General features: G+C 41.7%; 2 protein-coding genes across 2 annotated transcripts in view; both read right to left on the bottom strand.

The window, feature by feature from the left end:
• LOC103177589 (toll-like receptor 8) overlaps window positions 1-19,190 on the bottom strand; it is a 24,499-nt gene extending 5,309 nt beyond the window's left edge. The window contains exons 1-3 of the mRNA XM_042334075.1: window positions 19,043-19,190; window positions 11,187-11,238; window positions 9,992-10,061 (exon numbers count right to left, since the gene is read on the bottom strand). Of these exons, the coding sequence (XP_042190009.1) occupies window positions 9,992-10,061; window positions 11,187-11,238; window positions 19,043-19,190 (270 nt within the window). The remainder of the gene's footprint in view (window positions 1-9,991; window positions 10,062-11,186; window positions 11,239-19,042) is intronic.
• Window positions 18,962-25,331, bottom strand: tlr7 (toll-like receptor 7). Its single transcript, XM_007891618.2, has 2 exons — window positions 25,147-25,331; window positions 18,962-22,546 (listed from the first exon to the last, which is right to left on the bottom strand). Exons 1-2 carry the CDS (start codon window positions 25,147-25,149, stop codon window positions 19,421-19,423), a joined length of 3,129 nt encoding a protein of 1,042 aa, XP_007889809.1. The 5' UTR covers window positions 25,150-25,331; the 3' UTR covers window positions 18,962-19,420.

Here is a 25,331-nt window from a genome sequence, read left to right as displayed (position 1 = left end):
TTGCTGCTACCCTCTGGAACTCCATTCCACAGTCCCTCTGCCTCGTCGCCTCCCTCACCTTCTTCAAGCCCCGTCTCAAGACCCTCCTCTTTGACTGTGCTTTCGGTCACCTTCCAACCCTTACCCTCCCCGTCCTCCACCCTTCCTGATCCAACCACCGGCTCGGGTGCGGATCCCTGACTGTGCAGCGCCTTGGGATGTCCTCCTGTCGTGAAAGGCGCTATATAAATGTAATTTGTTGTTGTTGATGGATTTCTGCACTCATCTTATTCTTGGCTCCAAAATTTTCCCAAAGCACAAGTCAGTTGGGTTTTAGTGCCAGTCTTATTTCTACTTGTTAAGGTGCTACGTGATGGCCATCAATTGTCTACTGTGACTAGTTTAACACCATTCATTGTACTTCACTACCTGTAGGTGGCATGGAAATGCTGAGGGGAAATGCTATCATTCTGAAGTGTTTGGAAAAAAATAGGACAATAAATGGATGTAGTCATTGAAGTTTCCCATCCAAGCAAATATCCGATTTCGCTGTAATATTTAAAAGGTTATATTCTAGAAATATAACATTGATTTTGTGATGTGGTCGAAGGGGACTATAAGAAATGTGTGCAAATAGCCTCAATTTACTTGGTTATTCTAACATGAGAAAAACAGTCACTCCCCATGCTTTAAAAGCTTACACATAAAGATGTGAACAAGAAGATAAGCGAAACAGTGGGTGAACGTTGTCCGATAAAACTCTTGAGATTCCACTTGAATTACAGAGACTAATACAATGAAGATCTCTTATCTTCCCTCTGGTAATAAGGATCCTAAGTAAAGACACGGTTGCACAATCTCAACCCAATTCCCTGCAAGTATCAGCCTACAGCAGAAAACTACCCTGAATACCCTACATTGATACAAATACAACTAGATGCAAGTTTGCTTTGCCTATTATTTTGCTTGTATTAAAATAATTACAGATAGCGCAGATGTGTAGATCTCACCACTGTGTTTTACAATTCACCATTAAAATCCCACAGCTGCAGGAGGTCTTCCCTCCGGCTAATTATTTGAGTCAATTAGAAACAGAAAAGATGTAAGGAGGACAGTATTGAAGCGGGAAGTTAGCCGAGTTGCAATATCGAGAAATACTTTTCCAAATAATTATACATTTAAGAGAATTGAGACACTACCACACACAAAGTCCTGTAGCTCAGTGGTTAGAGCACTCGCTTTGCAAGCGAGAGACCTGAGTTCAATTCCAGGCAGAGGGCGAAACCTTGGGCAAGTTTCCTTACTCCACACAGAGCCTAATAATAATCCCTCCAAAACCAAAAACAATAATGAATTGGTCATTTTCAATCTACGACTGTTTGTGGGACATTGCTGTGCGCAATTGACTGCCGCGTTCGCCCACAAATATGCAGTCAATTCACTTTACAGTGTGTTCTGTGAAGCGCTTTAGGATGTCCTCCTGATGTGAAAAGCGCTATATCAAATGCAAGGATTATTATTATTGTTATTAAAGCGTGCTATATAAATGCTGCAGTTGTGCATAAATGAAACAGTGCTTAAGAAAAAGAAAGGCACTCACCATTGTCCTTTTTAAGTCAATGTCTCAAACTGTTCTCTTCAGTTCGAACAAATCTGTAATGTTTCGCAACAAACAGAGAACAATTTTTTTGTATAGGAACTTCAGAAATCTGGAATGTGAACCAATCTGTAAATGCTCAGCGATGAGTGAAGCAATGCTTTGCTGGCACGAGTTTGTACTGCAGGCAAGGAAATACTTACTTCCCTTTTACACTTTGCAGCAAACGTAATTAATTGTTCTAAACACCCGCCCTGTCCACTCACATCGATCGGGATTTTAGCCTTTACGCCCCACATAGTCTGGAAACTCCAATCTGGAGTCTCTCCGCCTCTCCCTTTCCCTCCCCTCCTTCAAGGTCCATCTCAAGAAGACAGATTAAACCCACCAGCTCAGGTGCAAACACCCCAGGTGCAGTACCTTGGGATATCCTCCCAATGTGTAAGGCTCTATATAAATGCAAATTGTTGCTATTGACAAAGTTTATAGTTGGTCGGCAAAAATCTGGAAATTAAAAATAGGAAAGGCTAAGTTACCACACTTTACTAATGTGTAAGTGAGCAGAATTCTCTCCGTGATTTTGTCATTTATTCCTCCTTTTTGGCCTTCATTATTTACCGAAGATCCTGACTGTATGCTAATATAGTGTAAATTGCACCTCTGTTTAGAACAATTAATTGACATTCTCTGTGAAGTGTAAGAGGGAAGTAATTATTTTCTTGTTTCCATGAAGTGAATGAATGGCATTATGCATTATTTGACTAGGACGCTAGAGTAAACTTCCCTCTCTTTATGAACAATGTTGTGGGATCTTTAACACATGAAAGCAACTTACTATATCACTTTCATGGGAGAATCATACTCCTCTCTTGCACTTCTCCTCTCTTGCCCTTCTCTTTAAGTGCTGCAACACACAACTCCACTGGAAGGGTACAATATAAATGCAAGTTGTTGGTGTTATTGTCCCCAAAAATGGATATCACTACCTTTGATGTTTTATGTCCTCTTTAGTCTTCTCAGCTGAAAACAGTTGGCTCATGACAGAGTACTATTCCATGAGTAATAGCTGCCCATTACCTTGACTAAATGCCTATTCTTAATATGTGATCTTAGAATTACAAAATTGTAGAATTTCTCAACACCAATACTCTTCTGCTTGCTTGTTAGCAAAATATCGGTGGGATCATTTCAGCTGAGCCACGTCCCACTTGACCTCCATAAGAACCTTCCTACTCGAGTCAGTAATTTTGCCGAGGAGCAGGAACCCTAGCTAACTGTTTCCCCACTCTAGGCCAGCAATAGTGAGGCTATTTCTAGCATCACAACTGGGATATTCAGCTAGGATTAACAGGTATTGAATCTCTTGTCCAAAAGTGCCTGACTCCTTATTGCAACACAGACTTCATTCTCTGAGCCATCGCAAGTATTTATTTTTAAATGATGACATTTAATGATGCTCCTTTGACAGTTTCTTATGAGTAGAACTCGTTCTAGCAAAATGCAAACGGATAAAGTTACGAATATTGCTGGACTCTTATTCTTTACTAATTATTTAAGTTCTTTACATTAAACATTAACATTTGCTACAAAGCATGAACTTAATTTAATATTAATTCAATCAAGCAAAACCAATCCCAAGTTTATAATAGCTCTAATTTAGGAATTAACGGGCAAATGACCTGTTTTTCTGTCTCAAACAAGAAAACTATGTTGCCAACAATTGGTCTTAACTTTTATTGTCTGAGAAAATTTCTTGTGATTAAATGTAATTTAATTCCTACATAACATACAAGGTTTCACAGTTCTTATCTAGTAAATGCCACCCATTAAAACTTTGGCTTCGGGACGCTACCCCATGTGAAGGGCGCTATACAGATGCAAGCTGTTGTTGTTGGTTGCTGTTGTCGGCTCATGTCCACCTCTAACTTTAATACAGTGGCCAACCATCAAGACTGGCAATGCAAAGACAGACAGATCTCTTTGAAACAAGTGCAAACAAGACATCACTTCAAATGAAGGACAATTTTATACGAGGTACTCATGTACAAAGTGCTGGAACAGATACACCAAGCCCCCTCGTTGCTATCCAAGCGATGCCCTCTGATGCAACTCAATGTTTCGTACTTTTGTTTTACATATTTGTTGATGAAAAGACAGCATGCAAACAGCAGCAACTGGGATCATTTTAGGATGAGCTGATTATAATGACTGTTCTCATTGCTTTGGAAATTTGGTTCATGGTAACTACACCATATGACAGCACAATTTTATTTGGGGATGGATTGAGTCATCAGTATCAGGAAGTTAAAGTTTCAGTATTGCATTTTAAAATTGGCATTAACAAGCCAACTTCCCCTCATGAACTATGCTATATTTACACTCATCTTGATAGACTTTAGGAGTAAAGTATACACATGAAAACACGGGTTTTTAACCACACTTTTTAATACTGTATCATGACTTTGAGTGAACATTGCTGTATCCTTCTATCCACACTGCCTGATTGGTATAACAGGGGAATTAAATTCAGGTAAAATAAATTATATATATATATAACTTTTCTAACTGTAGTATATTGAACAGCTATAAGTGAATTAGCACTCTTCTCAGCGAATACTGAGATTGCAATGAAACCAAACTCTGCATCTGGTTCGAGCAGCCTTAAGCAGTGCAGAATTTGGGTTTTATGCTAGTACGTCCAAACAAAAATCTATAGTATTGTAATAAGATGCATTGAGGCTGTTACAGTGTTCTGTTACTGCTAATTGGAGTAAAAACTACTAAAACTGGTCATGGACTTCTTGGCTTTTCGTGGGACATAGCTGTGTGCAAAATAGTTGTCACATTTGCTTACGCAGTCACTACACGTCACAGTAAAATCCGTGAAGCGCTTTGAGACATCTCAACCATGTGATAAGACTCTAAATGATATGCAGCGATTATTATAAAACACATACCTTTCATTATGTTTGGCTATTAGAATTAGTTGAATAAAGAGAATATTTTGCTCCCTATTAGTTGGTTATTGTTAACAAGAAATATTTATTGTGTTGCTAAATACTTACTGTGGTTCTGTAACAGTTATTTATTAGTATGTCCATTTGACAAAGGAGGAACAAGGACAGTAACAGCTGTAATTTTAATTTTACACTATTGTGGTATACAATGGGTTATCCCTGCTCTTTCCTTTCCTTTTTTTAAATAAAAAGACAGTTGAATAGTACACAAAAAGCCATGGTTTACCTAAAATATAGCCACCAAATGACATTAGATTATATAATCTGAAGTAAAAAGTTGCTTGACTTCTCCGGAAACTCCAGCAGTAGCAATCGGCCAGACACAAACTTGTCGCCTTTTTTCTAAACCTAAATAAACATGTGCGAGTGTGACAACCACATACACTTGGCATGCGCCAGATAATGGACAAGGCATTCAGAAATGTCGGCAGCCGTTCAGCTGGCGTCTCCCCTTCTGCCCTCCTCCCGACATCCCCTTCTATCACTAAGTGTCTGACCGCAGAGTGTAAAACTTATATAATTTAAACAGTCAATTCACTTTATAGTCTATTCTGTGAAGCGCTTTGAGACGTCTAGAAGACGTGAAAAGCGCTATATTAAATGCAAGGATTATTAAGCACAGATGACTACAGTTTTAGGCTCTGCAATTTCACGTTGCTCACCTTACCGGGAGATTGACAAATTGATGTCCAGTGGCCTTTTGATGACATTTATTGTGTTAATCAAGAACGCGTAACAGGAACACTATGCAAAATATCAGTCTGTGAGGTAGTGAACACAGACAAAATATTTTAGAATAATAATAATTCTTGTTTTTGATATTACACCAATAATGTTTTTAAAACACTTCGTTGTGATTGCTGTCAAGTGTAGTGACTGTATACTCATCGGTTGACCTGGCAACCAATCTCCCACAGTAACGTTCCACAAGTAGCCATGAATTTAATATCCAATTTATCCAGAGAATTGTTGTGCAGGTCACCAAAAGAAACTCCCTTCTCTTTTTAACTGGTGCCACGAGCTATCGAACATCCACCCCGAACAGAGATGGGACCTTGGTTGAACATTTGTCACCGCACGTGATTGAATCCACAACCTCATGACCAGGGTGCCATTTACTGAGATAATAACAATGAAATAATAATCCTTGCATGTGATATAGCATCTTACCATGTTGCTGAGAGGCCTCAAAGCACTTATAATGTAATAATCCTTGCATTTGACATAGCGCCTTATCACGTCTTCGAGACATCCCAAAGCGCTTCACAGAATATATTGTAAAGTGAATTGACTGTGTATTTTGTGGGAGAGATGTGACAGCCAATTGCGCACAGCAGTTCCCAAAAAACGGTCCTGAATTGAGTCACCAAATTATTTTTATTTATTTTGAAAGAATTATTACCCGCGGAAAAGCGATCCGCCAATCGACTAAAATCCGGGTTCCTACTTAGTGCTAGGTAAACCAAGGTGTGTGGAGTAAGGAAACTTGCCCAAAGTTTTGCCCTGGCGGGAATCAAACCCACGTCCTCTCGTTTGTGAGGCGAGTGCTCTAACTGCTAAACTGCAGGATTTGTTTTTAGTTGGGGGATTGTTGGCCAGAACTCCGGGAAAGAGAGTAACATCATTCTCTTTTTGAATAGTGCCATTGGCCCTCAAACATCCACCTGAAATGGCAGATGGGACCTCGGTTTAACTTCTCGTCCGAACAACGCCACCACTGACAATCCAACACCACCCACCGCCCCCTTCCTAAAACTGCATTGGAGTGTCAGCTTAGATTATGTGATTCCAAGGCCCGATGGGGGATTGAAACATTCAGTGATAGGAAAATTTTTAGAATCATTGATTAGGGATGTGGTAGTGCGGTATTTAGGGGAGCACAATATAATTAGGCCAAGTCAACATGGCTTTACAAAAGGGAAGTCATGTTTGACAAATCTCATAGAGTTTTTTGAGGATATTTCCAGTAAACTAGATAAGGGTGAATCAGTGGATGTGGTCTATTTGGACTTCCAGAAGGCATTCGACAAGGTGCCGCATAAAATGTTAGTCCAAATTGGGAGGAAGTGGGGGGAGCATATTAACGTGGATTGGAGAATGGTTAACGGGTAGGAAACAAAGAGTAGGGATAAATGGGTCCTTTTCAGATTGGCGGGATGTGACTAGTGGAGTGCCACAAGAATCAGTCCTTGGGCCTCAGCTATTTACCATCTACATCAACGATCTAGATGAGGACATCAAAGTTAATATATCTAAATTCGGATTACACAAAACTAGGAGGAAGTGTCAACACAGAGGATGACATTAAAAAAATGCAGCGCGACATAGATAGGTTAGGTGATTGGGCAGGTAGGTGGCAGATGAAGTATAATGTAGGGAAGTGCGAAGTCATCCACCTGGGTAGCAAAAACAGTAGAGCGGGTTATTTTTTAGAAGGGGAGAGATTGGAATGTGTTGGCGTCCAGAGGGACTTGGGTGTCCTTGTACACCAATCACAGAAAGTTAGTCTGCAGGTGCAGCAATTAGGAAGGCGAACGGTATGTTAGCATTCATTATGAAAGGATTAGAGTATAAGAGTAGGGAAGTCTTGCTGCAACTGTATAGGGCCCTGGTGAGACCACACCTGGAATACTGTGTGCAATTTTGTTTTTCTTATTTAAGGAAGTATGTACTTGCCTTGGAGGGGGTGCAGCGTAGATTTACTAGGTTAGTACCAGGGATGAAGTGGATGAGTTACGAGGATAGGCTGACCAATTTATTCTCTAGAATATAGAAGAATTAGAGGGGATCTTATAGAAACCTTTTAGATCATCAAAGGGCATGATAGAGGAGATAGTGGGAGATTGTTTCCCCTGGTTGGAGAAACTAAAACCAGGAGTCACAACCTTAAAATCAGAGGCCAGCCCTTTCGCACTGAGTTGAGGAAGAAATTCTTCACTCAAAGAGTGGTGAATGTATGGAACTCACTACCCCAAAGGGCTGTTGATGCTCAGTCCTTGAAGATATTCAAGACTGAGATAGATAGATATCTTATAGCAAAAGGGATTAAGGGATATGGGGATAAGGCAGGGTCAGGTTATTAGCTGGAGTTAGATTAGAAGATCAGCCATGATTGAATGGCGGGGCAGGCATGAAGGGCCAAATGGCCTACTCCTGCTCCTACATGTTATGTTATAAGAAGAACAAGGCTGTGACTTGGCCCATTTAATCTGCTCTACCATCACGTCTCTGGCAATTCAGTTTATTCCTCTTTATCCATATGTATTCCAATACCTTCCTCAACTTGAAGCATTTCATCACTCTTATGAACTCTGAAACAACTCTGTTGCATCTGAGGCTGCTTGTTGTTTCATCGATTTATGACTGTACACAAAAAACTCTGGACTCTCACAACTTTACCTTTAATGTTAAGATTTGCCTCTTGTCCTGGATTCCTCAAGCAGAGCAGACTCATTCTTCATTTACAGTAGAATGCCATAGAAATTTGTGTCAAGGGGCACATAACTAGCTCTTAAACAAATCTGTGGGTTTTCAAACATAAGTCTTAAAACTTTTCGAAAGACCAGAGAAGGAACTGTAATGTTTGACCTATCTTTTAAGTTATTCACTTCCCTCTCTGTCATTTTTCGAGGGGGGGATATCAGATTCAAATCAAGGAATCCAAGTGGTTTAAAGTTTCCACAGTAGCTTTTGTTCCAGATGCTCAATGTGCAAGATATGCAACCCCAAGGAAATGAAGTCTGCCTTTCTCAGATGTTTCCTCAGAGTACAAGTCAAACAATTCCTTGTCGAGAAGAGAAGCAGATCGACACATTCAGTTAGTAGTTTTGATCCCAAGCTAATGCATCTAACAAGATTCCTTTAAAAGGCAAATAAATGCCTTTTCAATGATCACTTTATAATAATAATAATCCTTGCATTTGATATAGCGCTTTTCGCGTCTTCTAGACGTCCCAAAGCGCTTAAAAGGGAGGGTGGGAGGAAGGAAGAGAGGAGGAGAGAACCAGGAGAGCAAGTCCTGCTGACCCTAAACGTGCAGTCCTGTAACGTATCGGTTACAGAACTTGCCTTGCAAGCGAGAAGTCCTGGGTTTGATTCCCAGGCAGGGCAAAATGTTAGGAAAGTTTCCTTGCTCCATACGCCTCTGTTTACCTAACAGTAAGTAGGAGCCCGGTTGTTAGTTGATTGGTTGATCCCTTTTCTGGGGATAATGATCCCTTCAAAAAAAAAAGAAACATAATAATTTGCTCACTCAATTCACGACTGTTTGTGGGATACTGCTGTGCGCAATTAGCTGCCGTGTTTCGTCCACAAAATACACAGTCGATTCACTCCTGGTGTCCTGGCCAACAATCCCCCAAGTAAAATTGCTCCTTTACTTCATTGTTGTTTGTGAGATGTTGCTGTGCGCAAATTGGCTGCAACATTTGCTAAAAAGATACACAGTCACTACACTTTACATTAAATTCCGTGAGGCACTCGGAGATGTTTCAACAATGCAATACGATGCTGCGCCAAATACAAGGATTATTAATGTTATAATAAAAAAATCCACATCAACAGTTCTGTTGTATATAGGATTCACGTCCAAAGATCAAAGATCAATATGATATTATCTATATTTCAGACTAATCACATGACTGATGCAAACGTACTTTCTCTGGCAGACTAGAACTATTGCTTCAGTAGATATGAAAATGGTTTCTGTTCATACTAGTTTGAAATTCGGTCCAGTCAAATGGAACAATATGTTCTTTTGGCCGACAGCTCTTATTTGCTGAAGTAAAATACATTTAGGAAGATGCAGTTCAATTTCCAAAAGATTGTTACCCATGGCAGAAGTTCCCAATAACTCATCATTAAACTGGGAATTACACTCCAACCCATGGGGGTTTGGTGTGGAAGATGGAACTACAAAGTAGTGAGGAACAAATTTGTTCTAAAAGTTGACAGAACGAGAAGAGTGTATGAACAGCTGTGGATTATATATCCCTTGTGCAAAAATCTGAAGCAGAAGTGCTCAATTCTATTATTGATGGCCTATTGAACAAGACATTACACTGAGATTCTGTCTGAAGTCAAAGATGCCATGGGAATTCGAAAAGATAAGGACATTTCTGCCCAATAATCCTTGAGATAAATTGGTCATTCACATCCTGACTATTTGTAGGAAAGTGTTTGTCTACAATTGCACAGTCACAACAATTCCAGAGGGGTGCTATTTAAATTTGCATTTAAATAGCACCCTTCATGTAGGATAACGCTTTAGAGCTTTTCATAACACAGAGGCCGAAACATGGGTGCACCAAAGGTGAGATGGGTGGCATACAGCAGGTTCGAATTATTCGAACAGAAGGAGCGAGAAGAACAGTAAGGCTGGACAAGATCACATCGGTACAAAGGAGCAAAGGGATTTGTAGGTGAAGAACTTGTATTCGATCTGCTGAGAGACAGGGAGCCCATAGAACCTGCCAAGAAAAGGAATGTTTAAAAGTAAAATTTCTGCTTTTAAAACTACAATAATGCCTCCTAAATTGAGACAGTCACGTGTGGTTTTGCTTTGATTTATGGTAAGGATCTGTGCTCATCCTTGCCCGAGCAACTTATGAGAAAACCTTGTTTGCCGTACCAGTTACTGTCACCTTGTCGACACGTAATCACAAACAACATTTGCTAGAAATGTATTTCTCACACCAGGGCAGCTCTTGATTATCGATTTCATGTCTTTTTTGATATCCCAGCTGATATAGGTCTGATTCAATTCATCCTCATGTGCAGGGAAAGGTCAATGAACATGAGCAAAAACTGAATCTAATTAGTGAAAAAACGTAAAGTATCATGTTCACCCACTCTTCCATTCTGGGAAATTACAGCCTTAGAGAAAGTGATGGTGAAATTCCTGCCTATCAGCAGATTTCTCTACGCAGCACGGTTTCATCTCGCCAGGATGAGAGAACAAACCACCTTATTAGCAATCTCAATTTTACATCTAGATTCATGAGATTACCGGGAAGCAAGAGTAGTGTATTTAGGAATCTTACCGAAACACAAGGAAAAGATTACAAGCAGAAATTAAAAGAAATATGAGGAACAATGTATTCAGGAAAAGATAAGAACACTGGATGTGACTCTGCAACGATTCCCTTCTTCGACACAGATATAAATTTTAAATTTTTTAAAAACATTTTCAGTGGAAATCTATGTTTGTTTTTTTCAGATTTTTTGTGTTTTTGTGAGTACCAATTCTTAACGAATAAAATTGGATTGCGACAAGCCTAGACCTAGGTTGAATTCAGAGCCCACTATAGAGTTACATTATTAATCGCAATATTAGTTTGGATGAAGAAGATGTTTCAGCCAATTTCATCTCATCCTTTCACAGTTTCTACTGTTTTTGCATTACCTGATTAATAACAGTACTGTTAAGCACCTTGGGATGTCCTCCTGAAATGAAAGATGAATGTAAATTTGTATTGTAAACTATTTCATAAAAGTTTACTGTTCTCAAACATTTCCTTTAACACATTCCTTGCTTGATTACACTCTGTCTTCTGTTCTAAAATTGCTCTTCAGAAGCCTGAACCTTTGCCCACTTTTTCTGTTTCTTGGCTATTAACCTTCGTTCACATTTAGCGATGTACACAACTGTATCAAGTCCAGTGTAAGTAATTGAGCCTGATACAACATTAATTTGCATTTAAATAGCACCCTTCATGTAGGATAACGCTTTAGAGCTTTTCACAACACAGAGTTGGGCGCCAAACGAGGGAGGAGTGGGACGGTGACCATAGGCACGGTCAAAGAGTTAGCTTTTTAGGCAGGATTGAAGGACAGATAGAGGGTCAGCCAAAGGAGCAAAGGGAGTTAGTGGCACAATGATTAAGAGAGCAAAGCGACGCAGTTACCGGCATTAATGCACAAGTTGATCAGCAGCATTCGCAGTAAAACAAATCAAAAGCTCACAAGCACATTCGTGACAATCTGCACAAAGTCTCAGATCAGGTGGCGATACCAACACATGGGAAACTGTATACAGTCAATGAAAGGGTGGCTGCACATCTACAAAATTCTGGCCCCTCTGAAATGCTAAGAAACTTGAGTACATTTAGGCTAGACCTGGATGGAATTTCTCCGAGTTGACTTATTCTAGAACATCAACATTTCAAATGATTTTTCACAGTAATAAAATTTGTGACATATGGACAGATATTTTCTCCCAGATGGTAATTATTTGAAACAATGATTTTATCATATTGTGCTGAATATTTATTAAATGCATTTTACACCTATGAAAGTTAAGATTGAAACACACTCCTCAACAACACGGGTAGTACTATGACAGACTCATTGCATGAATGCATCCTTCCACAAGTAAAGACAAAGAATGCTGAAAATGCACAGCAGTTCGGTCCACAGCTAGAAGCTACATTAATCCAAAGGAAGACAAGTTAACACAGAGGCCATCTTGGTTTAACACACCAAGTGTGCACTTTTGTCAGAGCTGAACAATCAAAGACATACGCAAAGTGTTTGGTATCTTTCTCTGCTGTGGATTTCCAGTGTTTTGTGGTTTTATCTTAGGTTTTCAACCTTTGTGATTTTTTTTTCTTTTTAAACCTGCTTCTGTAAGGATACACACAACCTTGTTGTATGTATCAAGGCCCTTTGACTGTCCACAAAATATAGTCACTCTACCTAAAAGCATCTCTTATGAAGCACTTTGAGCCGGCCTGCCAATGCGAAAGGCACAATATCAATTATATGGATTATTATCATTTTGTCACGAAAATTAAAAACGCAAAAAAAATTGCAGAAGATTCTTAAATTCTGACTTTGTTTGGAAGCCGTTTTCTGCAGTTCTTAAAAAAGGAAACTGCTTCTAGATTGAGACTGAATTTGCGAATTTTCCACAATTCTTAAATTTTCAGATAAAATGTAAAACGAAGATTAAGTCTGAGATTAGGTGGAATTTCTGGCCTGACACCCCTCAACATCGAATTCTGACAAACAGATGATAAAACTGAAATCTAGCCCCTTAGGGCAATTTCCCTCCGCACCCTAGTGTTACTGAAATGAGTGGGAAGGAATCTAGATGTGGAACAATTGTGTTCTGGGTTCTGGATCCAAGTTTTTTTTTATTAGGATTGTTTTTAAGTGAGTTTTAAACCTGTGTAAAGTGATACATTTGGACTAAAATTGCACTTGGAAACTTGGAAACATTAAAATAAAGAAACTATTCAAAGTCATGTTTCAGAAGTTCCCATACATGGTTCTACACAAACAGAAATGCTTACTGGACCAATAAACCAAACGTTATAGTTGTTCGGCTCTATAGAAAGTGCAATGCCAAATTTATTTGAATGTTTCCATTAAATTTAATTGAATGTATTGGAAGAAACTACAGCTGTACTTTACAACACTGGAAACGGCTGTGAACAGCTTCAAGCAAGAAATGTTGCTGTATTTTCTAAAGTGTACCTTGCTGTACATCAACACATAGGAATTGCGAGATGAAAGAAGACCACAGTCCATCCAGTTCGCCTATCACCAACCTGGCAGTCGCATGTACACGTCTCCATAATCTGAAAAGGCAGACCTGGAAGAGACGAGGGTGGTTCTGAAAAGCGGACCGGGTAAAAGCAACCGCTGATCTATCAACGCCTCTGTGTCAGTCAGGTTTAACAATGAAGATACTTGTATCCAGGAAGTGACTGCAAAACAAGCTTGTTTCCAAACAGAAGGCTCTGAGACTCGATGAGCCGAATGGCCTCCTTCCTCTTACACTGTAAATTTCTATGATTCTAGTTTGAAAATGTTTGAATTCATCCAGTTATTTTTCAAACGTGAACTTCAAAACACTACATTTAATTTTGCTTTTCACAATATAATTCATTTTATCAAAAAGCATTGATTGCTTATGATCTTCATTTACAGCTTCTAACCTGCCAGTACTTGGTTACGCTCTTACCTTTTCCTTCCCAGCACTGTGCCAGTTCCTCCCACCTTCCCATTCAATGCAAAAAGAATCCATTGGGACACTTTATTTGCTTTGATTTAAAGGCACATTCAAGCTATTAGCATTTCAATCATATTATTTTTGTTCCACATTCTGTGGAGTCCTGTAGCTCAGTGGTTAGAGCACTCGCTTTGCAAGCGAGAGACCTGGGTTACATGCCAGGCAGAGGGTGAAACCTTGGGCAAGTTTCCTTACTCCACACAGAGCCTAATAATAATCCCTCCAAAACCAAAAACAATAATAAATTGGTCATATTCAATCTACGACTGTTTGTGGGACATTGCTGTGCGCAATTGGCTGCCGCGTTCGCCCACAAATATACAGTCAATTCACTTTATAGTGTGTTCTGTGAAGCACTCTGGGACGTCCTCCCGACGTGAAAAGCGCTACATCAAATGCAAGGATTATTATTATTATTATTATTATTATATGTTTTGCAGCTTCCTTTGCAATGTTAGCACAGGAAGGAGCGTACACGGTTGTGCTGTTCTATACAACAACAAAATTATGTTTGTAAAGCGCCTTTCACGTCGGGAGGACGTCCCAAGGCACTGGACAGGCAGAGTTTCAGGACCGAACTGAGGGTCGGGATGGGGGAGTGGGTAGGGCAGGGGGGTAAGCAGGGAGATCGAAAGTATGATTGAAGAGGAGTGTTTTGAGGTGGGTCTTGAAGGTGGCAAGGGAGGGTGCGAGATGGAGGGACTGGGGGATGGAGTTCCAGAGGGTGGGGCAGGGTGGTGGAAGGCCCACCTGCCAATAGTGGGGCGTGCAAGGCGGGGGATGTGAAGCAGGCTGGAGCCCGCTGAGCAGAGGGAGCGAGCAAGATGGTAGGGGGTTAGGAGGTGGGAGAGGTAGGGGGGAGCAAGACCATGGAGGGCTTTGAAGGTGAGGACCAGGATCTTGAACTGTATCTTCTGTGTGATGGAAAGCCAGTGGAGTTGGGCGAGGATGGTGATAGGATCACGGAGCCTGGTGCTGGAGAGGACATGGGCTGCAGAGTTCTGGATGATCTGCAGCCCCTGGAGGAGGGAGGAGTTGGGGAGGCCGACAAGCAGTGAGTTTCTGTAGTCGAGCCTCGAAGTAATGAAGGCGTGTATGAGGGTTTTGGCGGCCTGTGGTGCGAGACAGTGTCGGAGCCGAGTGACGTTGCGGAGGTGGAGGAAGGTAGAGCGGGTCATGGTGAAGATGTGAGGTAGAAAGGATAGTTGATGGTCAAACAAGACCCCAAGATTCCAGACTGGCTTAGCAAGGTTGAGTGTGCAACCATGGATGGTGATACTGTCAGCACCTGATACTACTGGGAAATGAATCCAGTACCTTCACTCTCAGTCCACGTGGATCAATGATATGTTTTCTTTTCGGTTTGTGTTCCAGAAAATATAAATTACAAACAATCGGGAAAAAAAAGACAGAGCTAAAGTGACAGGAATCTGAGGAATTAGATGACATACCTATTACAGCAAAAGGTTGAGGGAGTGCTTTACAGAGGACATCGCTCTCACTGCTCTCCAGTCTCAATCAAAATTGCCGACTCACTCTCCTCTCTCTCTCTCTTCACTATGATTAGGTCTCTTTGACATCCTTAACCTGTATATGCATCATATCACAACCACGTTCAAAATAACACGCAGGCCTATATTGAAGTCAACATGACATAAGGATGACCAAATCCTACAGGCAATGCAAAGGAAAACAACAACCCTGATTTCAGATCAGAGGGATAAACTATGAGGAATGATTAGATACAATAGGGCTTTTCGGCCTTGAAAAGTATTGTTCCAGAGGCCATTATATAAAGTCTATAATACCATTTCACGTTTATATAGCACTTTTAATGTCACTAGGACACACCAAAGTGCTTCACGTAGTTAGTTGGAACCTGAGCTTGGGAAAACAGACAAGGGGATGACAAAGGTGGAAGAGATCAATATTTTACATGGAATTACATGAATTGTTACAGTGGGGAAATATACTGCAATACAGGCCATCCAACCCACTTATCTATGTCAGTGTTTTTCTTCTACCTGAGTAGCCAACCCTCCTAAGTCCCTCTCGCATGCCCATCTTTTCCCTTCTTCCCTGGAAGTAAAGCATTTTGAGCATTTCCAAATGAACAGCATGGTTATGAGCCCCTCTTGATTGTTTCAGCATACATTTGCTGACCTTACATTTAACTTTTGAACCCTTAAAATGTAACTCAACAGAAAGGGCTTTGGATGCCCTCACATTACACGTTGTAAGGATTTGTTCATAGTACCCCTGGTGCACAAATCATGTTTGCCTGCCTCTCTTTTATTAATCTCTTTTATTGTTGGTCTCAAGCAGGCCAATGGCATCCCACATGCGCTGACCACTAAAAACAATCTTATTTTGAACAAGTAATGACAACTTCCAACAATTGACAAGTGATAACTTCCCCTCCCCCCAGCCACACACACAGACACACACACAGCACCACCACCCTATCCTTCAAATTAAGTTTGTCCTCTTTATTTTACCATATGGGCAGACTATTTTTCTTATTTGTTGACCCGCGTCAGATAATAATACTAATCCTTGCATTTCATATACAACAGGAGTCTCAAAGCACTTCATTGGATTGACCGTAATGTGTATTGAAAGTGTGTGTATTCTGCAGAGGTAAACCCAGTAGTCAATTTATGCACATCAATGTCCCACAAACAGCTGTGAAATTAATGACCTATTTTATTTGCGGGATCCAGGACCTCGGTGTAACGATGCATCCAATGAACGGCACCTTCAATGATACAGCACACACCCAGCGCTGCATTGGCGCGTCAGCCTAGATTATGTGCGTTCAAAGTCCCAAAATGGCTCACAGCTGAGCAGGCTGACACCTAACGAAAAGGTATGAGGGATAATGAACACCTGGCTCTGAGAGGTGGTGCAGAATGAATGGGCTGAATGGCCTCCTTCTGCGCTGTAAATTTCTATGATTCTAGTGATGATTAGTTATACAGGGCATTACTATTTTGCCGCAATGAGGCCCCGAACTTTGCTCAGTCCCCCTCCCACCTGCAGTGGCACACTCAAGATCAAGAACTGGCACCAGCCTGATGAGATGATAGTCTCTCTTGCCCATCAGCTGTAAGGGTCCTGTGTGAAATGAACTCAAACCATCTCAACCCAGCTCCAAGTGGCCATAGACTCTCAACACAAAACTCCTCAATTCAGCTCAAATTGGCAATCTCTGTAAGCAGAGGGCAAATAACCAAGGGCAAATAAAGGGCAAGATAAAGTTTGTCAGTTTTGCAGCTGGTGTTTTCAACCACAGATGTTGAACAGACTGGCATATGTGACCAGAGACTTCTGGGTTCGAGGAAAAGAATTGAGCTTGGGAAAAGAGCTGAGTTTCGGGAACGGAGCAGCTAACCGCAACTAATCTTGAGGAAAGAGGGATATAATACAATCAACATGGACACACGCACATTAACAAGTCTATTCCTACATCCACTATATTGATCCGATCAATCCATTGCAGCGACCTTTACAACAACAACTTGCATGTATACGCCGGCCTTCACACGGGGTAGAGTCCCAGAGCACTTTACTAACCCATTGCAAGCATTAAGCGGAGTCCTGCAGCTCAATGGTTAGAGCACTCGCCTCGCAAGCGAGGGATCTAGGTTTGATTCCCGGCAGGGCGAAACGTTGGGCAAGTTTCTTTACTGCACACGCTTCTGTTTACCTAGCGGTAAAAAGGAACCTGGTTGTTAGTCGATTGGCAGATCACTTTTCTGGGTGGTAATCATTCCTTAAAAAAATAATAAATTGGTCACTTCAATCTCACGACTGTTTGTGGTCACTGCTGTGCGCAATTGGTTGCTGCATTTCGCCCACTACATATACAGTCGATTCACTTTATGGTATATACTGTGAAATGCTATCTCGAAGATGTGATAAGGCACTATATCAAACGCAAGCATTATTATTAGTAGTATTATTCATTTTATTTGATGAAACATAACTTTGACATGCGTAACCTTGCTTTTATGAAATCTTACAACAACAAAATTACATTTATAGAGCACCTTTCTAGTCGGGAAAATGTCCCAAGGCGCTGGACAGTCAGGGGTCAGGACCCAAGCATGGGGGAGGGGTGGAGTAGGGGTGAGGGAAGGCAGAGAGCTGGGAGGGTGACCGAAGGCACAATCGAAGAGGAGGGTCTTGAAACCGGCCTTAAAGGAGGCAAGATAGGAAGCGAGGCGAAGGGACTGTGGGGTGGAGTTCCAGAGTGTGGGGCCAGAGAGGCTGAAAACCCAGCCAACGATGGTAGGGCGGGTTGGGCGGGAGACATGGAGCAGGCCAGAGACCGCTGAACGGAGGGAGCGGGCAGGTTGGTAGGGAGTCAGCAGGTCAGAGAGGTAGGAGGGGGCAAGGCCATGGGTGGCCCGGAAAGTGAGGACGAGGATCTTGAACGCGACCCTCTGAGGGATGGGGAGCCAGTGGAATTGGGTGAGGGTGGGAGTGATGGGGTCACGGAGCCTAGTGCGCGAGAGTACATGAGCTACAGAGTTTTAGATGATCTGCAGCCTGTGAAAGGAAGAGTTGGGAAGACCGATGAGGAGGGAGTTTCCATAATCGAGGCTTCTTTACTGTTTCCATAATCAAGCATAATTTACTGCTTAAAAAGGAAATTTGTGTAAGTTCATAGTTCACCCCAGGGGTCACGAATTTAAGAAACCCTACATCCTGCACAAAAGGGCAATACGGAAAATGTCATTCTGGTGCAGTTGGTGGTGTTCCTGTTGTTGGGACTGAGACACATTATTACATGAGAAGAGAGGAAGCTTGAATCTGCATCCAATTGTGCTCGAATATTCGACAGTGAGTGGTTAACACTGACCCTCCATGGCTGATAACAACGACAACAACAACATTTATGATTTTTACATTTTGTATAGGCTTGCCACATTTCACTTATTTATAATAATAATCCTTGCATTTGATATGGCGGCTTATCGCATTGTTGACACTTCTGAAAACGTTTCGCAGGACTTTACTCTAAAGTACAGCGACTGTCCATTTGTAGATGAATGAGGCAGCCAATTTGTGCAGAACAGTGCCCCACAAACAGCTACAAAGTGGCTGAGGGTTAGTCTACAATACCAGACAAACTCCCTTCTTGTTTCACATAGTGCCGTTGAGAATCTTTAACGTACAGTTCAATACACACAGCACTTCAGTTTAACATCTCGTCCGAAGGCATCGTTAACAATGCAGCACCCACCTATTACTGAGTTTTTTGGGATCATTCGGGTGTCTGACAGGTATGGATGGAAACCCATCACCGTGCTTAAGAGTATCCAAACCAGACTGTATGTTCTACGTACGTATGCCACCTACACGTGAAAATGTCTGCGCCTGGAATGGAATGCGTACTATCTCCCAATTTTTCCCCAAATTGCTTGCCTGATTCCCAAGGGGTTGGCAGGTTGGCAAGAGCCAAGGCTTGGGGACCACAGAATTTTAGCTGAATACGGCCGGCTAAAACTGCATCCATCGCCAGACGTTGAGAGAACTCTTTGGCAAGCTTCTGTGGCTGTTCAGTGAGGACCATCCTACCCGTTAACGCTATGGCTTGCAGCTTAAGAGGAGCTGAGAATGAGGAATCCCTGCTACCAGTGTTTACTGACAAGCTAAGCTGGTTGATCAGTCATCAACGGTGTCTGTGGACTTGCACGATAATTGAGCCAAGCTGAGGTGATCATTTCTACATTACTTCTTCCGTGGTTACTTCTCGCCCACAGTACAAAGGAACTTAAATGGAGGAACCGGGTACACCTGGAACTATATAATTTCACTGAAGAGTTTGCCATAGTGCTTGCGATTGTCCGCTTTTAGTGCGTTTCTAAGGCACTGCCAGAAAAGAGGCTGAGCTCGAGGGTTGTTGGGCCACTCAAGGACTGAGCTCCTACAAAGTCTCTTCCTCAGTCTAAGGTACTTGGAGGTCTGCAAAGCTTTCTCCAGGAAAACCAAAATGATCACGTCAGCCTTTTCATCCATTAAACGCTGGTGAGCCATGTAGAAAGTGGTTTTGAAATTTCCACTTGACATGTAAGAATTGGTGAGCACAAAGACAGATTTCCTGCTCTGGTATACGCTCTGAGAAAGATTGTCTGCAACATGCTCGCCTGGGATCCAATCTCTTTCTTCTAAGCACAGGCTCAATCGTTGTTCTCCTTTCTCTTCCAGGTTGATCAACAATTCATTTAAGATCCAGTCTGTTACCAAGGGATCTTTTGTGTCATAAGCCACAAAGGCATCATAGATAATGTTTTCTGACAACATTGGGCGATATCCCCTTAACCTTGCAGCACAGAAATGATAACCGTACCACACATCCCAATAGAAGAGGTGGCTACTGATCGATATTACCAGCAAGAGGAGGATAACAAAGGATGTGATGGAATACAGTATAACCCCAAGGTAGTTTAATTGGCATGATTCTAGATCTAAGGATAAGATACTGTGGTCTTTGTGTATATTGGGGGAGCCACATTTGACATCTGTGGCTACATGAGGGATGTTCACAGAAGTCTGGTTGATCCACCACACAAACCAAATGGCATCACAGGTACACAAGAAGCCATTTCCATTTAACAGCAGCATTTCCAGGTGATTCATGACGTTTTCTGGGAAACTCGACTTGTGGATGATTTGTAAGCTGTTGTAGCTCAAGTCCAGGTACCGAAGGAAGAAGGCATCCTTGAGGAAATGTGGGGTCAGCTTGGCGATCTTGTTCTCAGTCAGAATAAACCTTTGGAGAGTTTTAGTGCAGTTTGACAGTTCATGTGGGACAGTCGTCAGACTATTTTTGCCAAGGTCCAGTGTTTCCAGAGACTCCAGTAAGTGCAGTCTGCCCCAGTTAAAAGATTTTAATTTGTTGCCAGATAACAGCAGTTCCTTCAGATTTGGAGGAAGATTCTCAAAAACGCCAGGTGGTAGAAAACTAAGGCCACATTTTGAAATGTCGAGACGTGTCAAATTGTGGAGTTTTTCGAAGAATCTTACATATCTATCATCACCGTCTCTCCACATGACGTCCAGTTGATTCCCCTTGAATTCCAAAACATTGAGCGACCTGCTTTCCAAGATCTTCTCTTCAGATGAGAAAATCTGATTGTAGTTCATCATTAGTTTGCTGAGCATGGTCAGATTCTGGATAAAATTTAGACTGTGAGATAAACCTTCCACTTGGAAGTAGTGTTGGTTGTTACTGAGATCTAGAAATTTCAATTCCTTCAGTTCCTGAAAAGCAGTTTCGAAAAGCAAATCAATGCGATTGTTTGAGAGATCCAAATACCTCAAGTGTCGGAGGTGCTTGAATTCACTGCCATTCAATGTTTGGCTGATTAGATTTCCAGACAAATTTAAACACTTCACAGATGACATGTTTTCAAACTGTATTGGATTGATGAAAAATATGTTGTTTCTGCTCAAATCTAACGTTTTTCCCATTTCATTGCATTCACTGCGTGAGAAAGTTTCCTTGTTCTTCGATTTGCAACTTCGGCCATACGCATCATAACGGAAGTAATACCTTCCGTTAGGAGAACCGTAGAAGTTCTCACCCTTGTAGTGATTGCTCGCTCTGCAGCTACCCGAATATGGATCGCTGGAGGAAGGAGATATTTTATTTTCTGAAAGATTTATCACCTTCAGACCCTGGAACTTGGAAAACACTTGCAAGTCAGCCACCTTAATAAAGTTTGTGCCGAGATCCAAAAGTGTAAGATTCTGAAGTTTGAAGAGTGGTTTCAGGTTCTGCTCACTAAGCTCCTTGAAAACATATCCTTTGATCATTAATCTTTCAAGCGACACCAACTTAGAGAAGTACTTGGACAAGTTAAGATACTCTGAGTAATATTTCAATTGAAAATTAAAGGACAAATCTATCTCCTCCAGCTTGACCAGATATTTTAAAAATGTAGCTGTGGCTATTTCCTGAATGAGGAAGTTCTGGGACAAATCAAGAATTTTAAGGCTGGGAGTGTTCTTGAACCAGGCACTAGGCACAGTTGTTAAAGAATTACTACGAAGGCGTAAGATCTTCAGTTTCTTTAGTGTGTTAAAGGCACCGGAAGGTATGGATATATTAGCATTGAAAGGACAGGGCTTACAAGGGAAAGGGGCATTGTAACATCGAGGGCAGTTCCCACTCAGATCTAGGATTTCCAGCTCAACCAAACCCTTGAAATCATTTTCATGGATCCACTGTATCGCATTGTTGTAAAGATCAAGTTCTTTCAAGGATGATGGCAAGTTCAGAGGAACAGAAGTCAAGTTATTGTCTTTAAGTGACAGAATTCTCAAGCTTACCAAGTTAGAAAAAGTATCATTCTCGATTATATAGGAAACGTTGCAGGGGTTGCGATAGTAGCAGTTTTGGCCAAGGTAGATAACTTCTAGGTTCTGGAGCTCTGAAAAGTTTTCTTTGTTGATATGAAAAATGCTATTCACCTCAAGACTCAACAAGGTCAATGTTTGAGGCAAGTCTTGAGGTATTTCACTGATCTGATTGCCATCTAAGTACAATGACTTCAATGCAGGTAAAGACGAGAAGGCTCCTTTCTCTATCTGTAATGGGTTGAAGCATATACGGTCCTTTGGTCCCAATCTGACAGGTATGCAGTTGCATTGCAGTTCAATTTCAGTGAGGCTGTTGAGTCCAGCAAATGCTATTTTGGTGATAATTGAGATGTGATTAATGGTAAGGGTGATGTTGGTGGCATTCGACGGAAAACCCTTCGGCACTTTTGTCAGATCACGTTCACTGCAGTCAACAACCACTGAGGCTACATCGTGCTTCACATCACATGGGAGACTTCTTGGAAACCAGCTGTTTGCAGTTACTTCAGAATTTGTGAATAGAAAGAGGAAGTAAAGCACCAGGTCTTGTGCGTCTATTAACATCTAAAATATAAAAAAAAGAACGATTTAATGTACAGATGCATTTTACAAGTGTGAGGTTTACCAATCGGGAGAATAAGGATTCTGACCAGATAACAGCAACTTGCATTTATATAGCACCCTTTACGCGAGGTAGCGTTCCGGAGTGCTTCACAATGGCTGCGTCTGACAACGAGCCAAGGGGAGAGAGCAGGAAGGGGAAGGTGACCATAAGCACAATCAAAACAGGAAGTCTTTAGGCAGGATTCAAAGCCATCCCAGGTCCTATCGAGGAGTCCTGCAGCTCAGTGGTTAGAGCACTCGCCTTGCAAGTGACAGACCCGGGTTCGATTCCCGGCAGGGTGAAACCTTAGACAAGTTTCCTTACTCCGAATACCTGATAATAATCCCTCAAGAAAAAAAAATTGGTCACCTCAGTCCACACACTGTTGGTGGGACACTGCTGTGCGCAATTGCCTGCTGCGTTTCACCCACACATATATACAGTCAATTCACTTTACAGTACATTCTGTGAAGCGCTTTGAGAGATCTAGAATTCGTGATAAGGCGCGATATCAAACAAAAGGATTATTATTATTATTATTATTTTATTCCATCTCACAGGTTGGTATCAACAAGGTTACACCATTGTTCCAAAAACATTGTAGTAAGAAATGATAATAAGAAAGGCCCATAACTTAATGGCTGTAATAAATGAAAGATCAGAAGTTGTGACCGCACAGATTAGAATGGATTACTTCACCTGGAATCATGCAAGATTATGATGGATCTTGTATGTGGGATAGACTGTCTAAGGAGACGATGAAGCAGATTGTGCCAGAAAACTGAAAAGGAAATTGCACAGCTGTTTGTTGAACAAGGGGATTGAGACTATGGGATATAGGAAAAATATATTTTTTCTTAACATCGGGACAGGCCTGTGAAGCACTTGGGCACATCCTCCTGATATGAAAGGTTCTATGCCAAATGCAAGGATTATTATTATAATTAAGCTACTGAACTATTGATATATAGAAACAACTTAATCCTTAAAAAAAGTCATTCTGTTTAACCTAGAGAACGGAATGCGGGAAGGTGTTTAACAATAATAATAATCCTTGCATTTGATATAGCGCTTTTCACGTCTTCTAGACATCTCAAAGCGCTTCACAGAATAGACTGTAAAGTGAATTGACTGTATATTTGTGGGCGAAAGGCGGCAGCCAATTGCGCACAGCAGTGTCCCACAAACAGTCGTGAATTGAAAATGACCAATTTATTATTGTTTCTCTTTTTTGGAGGGATTATTATTAGGCGTGTGGAGTAAGAAAACTTGCCCAAGGTTTCGCCCTGACCTGGAATTGAACCCAGGTGTCTCGCTTGCAAGGCGAGTGCTCTAACCACTGAGCTACAGGACTCCACGGCTGGGGAGCCACCCATGCCCCCAACCAACCGCCCGCCCCCGTCCACCAGCCAAACCCCACTCTTCTTCCACCCAGCCAACCCCCCGCTCCCCACCAGCCAACCACCCCCTCTCCTCCCCCACAGCCAGTCCCCCGCTCCCCCCCAACGGTCAGCCCCCACTCCCCCCCAGCCAGCCCCCGCTCCTCCCCAGCCAGCCCCCATCCCACCCCAGCCAGCCCCCGCACATCCCCCAGCCAACCGCCACCAGCCCATTAAGAGCACATGTGGAATATAAATACCGAGGGCCGAATGGTCTGTTTCGTGTGATACCGTTCTATGTAATTCTATGCGACCAATTGAGATAAACGTGAAAGATACCCTCTTCAAATCAGTCAGGCTGTTGGAGAGGGGTAAGAGAGTGAAAGGATGCCCTAGAGCAGGGAGCTGCTAAAACAGAGTGTGACTAAGAAACAGTCTCTAACCTACTGAAAATCTGTAATTATTGTCTAACATTTTAGCACATCGTACAGTGCACTGCTGCATTGTGAAAGATGGCCTTTCAGCTACACAGAACGCAGACTCACAAAACCGAATTGTTAAGAAAAAAGACTTCTAATTTTATTTGGTGGTTTGTTGGCCAGGACACCAGGAGAAAAGTCTCTTTTCGAATAGTACCATTGAATCTTTAATATCCTCCTGAAAAGGCAGATGGGGACTCAGTTTAACGCCTCATCTGAAGAATGGCATCGGTGACAATGCATCACACCCCAGCCCTGCAACAAGTGTCATTTGAGACAATGTTTGCCCAATTCCCAATGTGGGGCTCAAATCCACAATCTTCTGACTGAGAGGCGAGAGTGCTGCCACATTTGTGGAGCGTCCAGCTTTGGCAAACTGTTGGAATTTAGTCTTAGCTTTGAAATTGGTGTTCTGGAGCTCTCAAAATAATTTCCCCCTAACGTTCTGCATTCAATATGCAAAGAGGCCCGGCTTATGCGATGTGAATCGAATGCAGCAAAGAAACACACAATATGAAGAGGAAATGTAATCTCTAAAATTAAATTTAAAATTGCCAGACTGCTTGAATTGGTGGTACAAAGCACAAATTCACCTCAAAACTTAATTATTTCTTTTTACGATTTAATATGTAAAGGTACCAGATATTATTTCCAAATTACAAAGTAAAACATGCTAAAAAGTGGAACTGATGCAATACATACCATTTTATCTGCTGCTGAGTGGAGTCACGTTTGGCTCAGTAAGTGTTTGTCGTCTTTGAAAAGGAACTGTTCTGAAAGCAATTTTTGTTGATGACCCTATGCTTCGATACATGTGCCAAGTCCTGCAGCGGATGGAACACTTTTGCTTTTTGCAGAGTGCAGATGGTTTGTTACTTACTTTATGT

The sequence above is a fragment of the Callorhinchus milii genome, unplaced genomic scaffold, assembly GCF_018977255.1.
Source record: "Callorhinchus milii isolate IMCB2004 unplaced genomic scaffold, IMCB_Cmil_1.0 Scaffold4, whole genome shotgun sequence".
NCBI lineage: Eukaryota > Metazoa > Chordata > Chondrichthyes > Chimaeriformes > Callorhinchidae > Callorhinchus > Callorhinchus milii.
The sequence above is the reverse complement of the archived record's forward strand: the minus strand, read 5'-3'. Positions and strand labels throughout refer to the sequence as shown.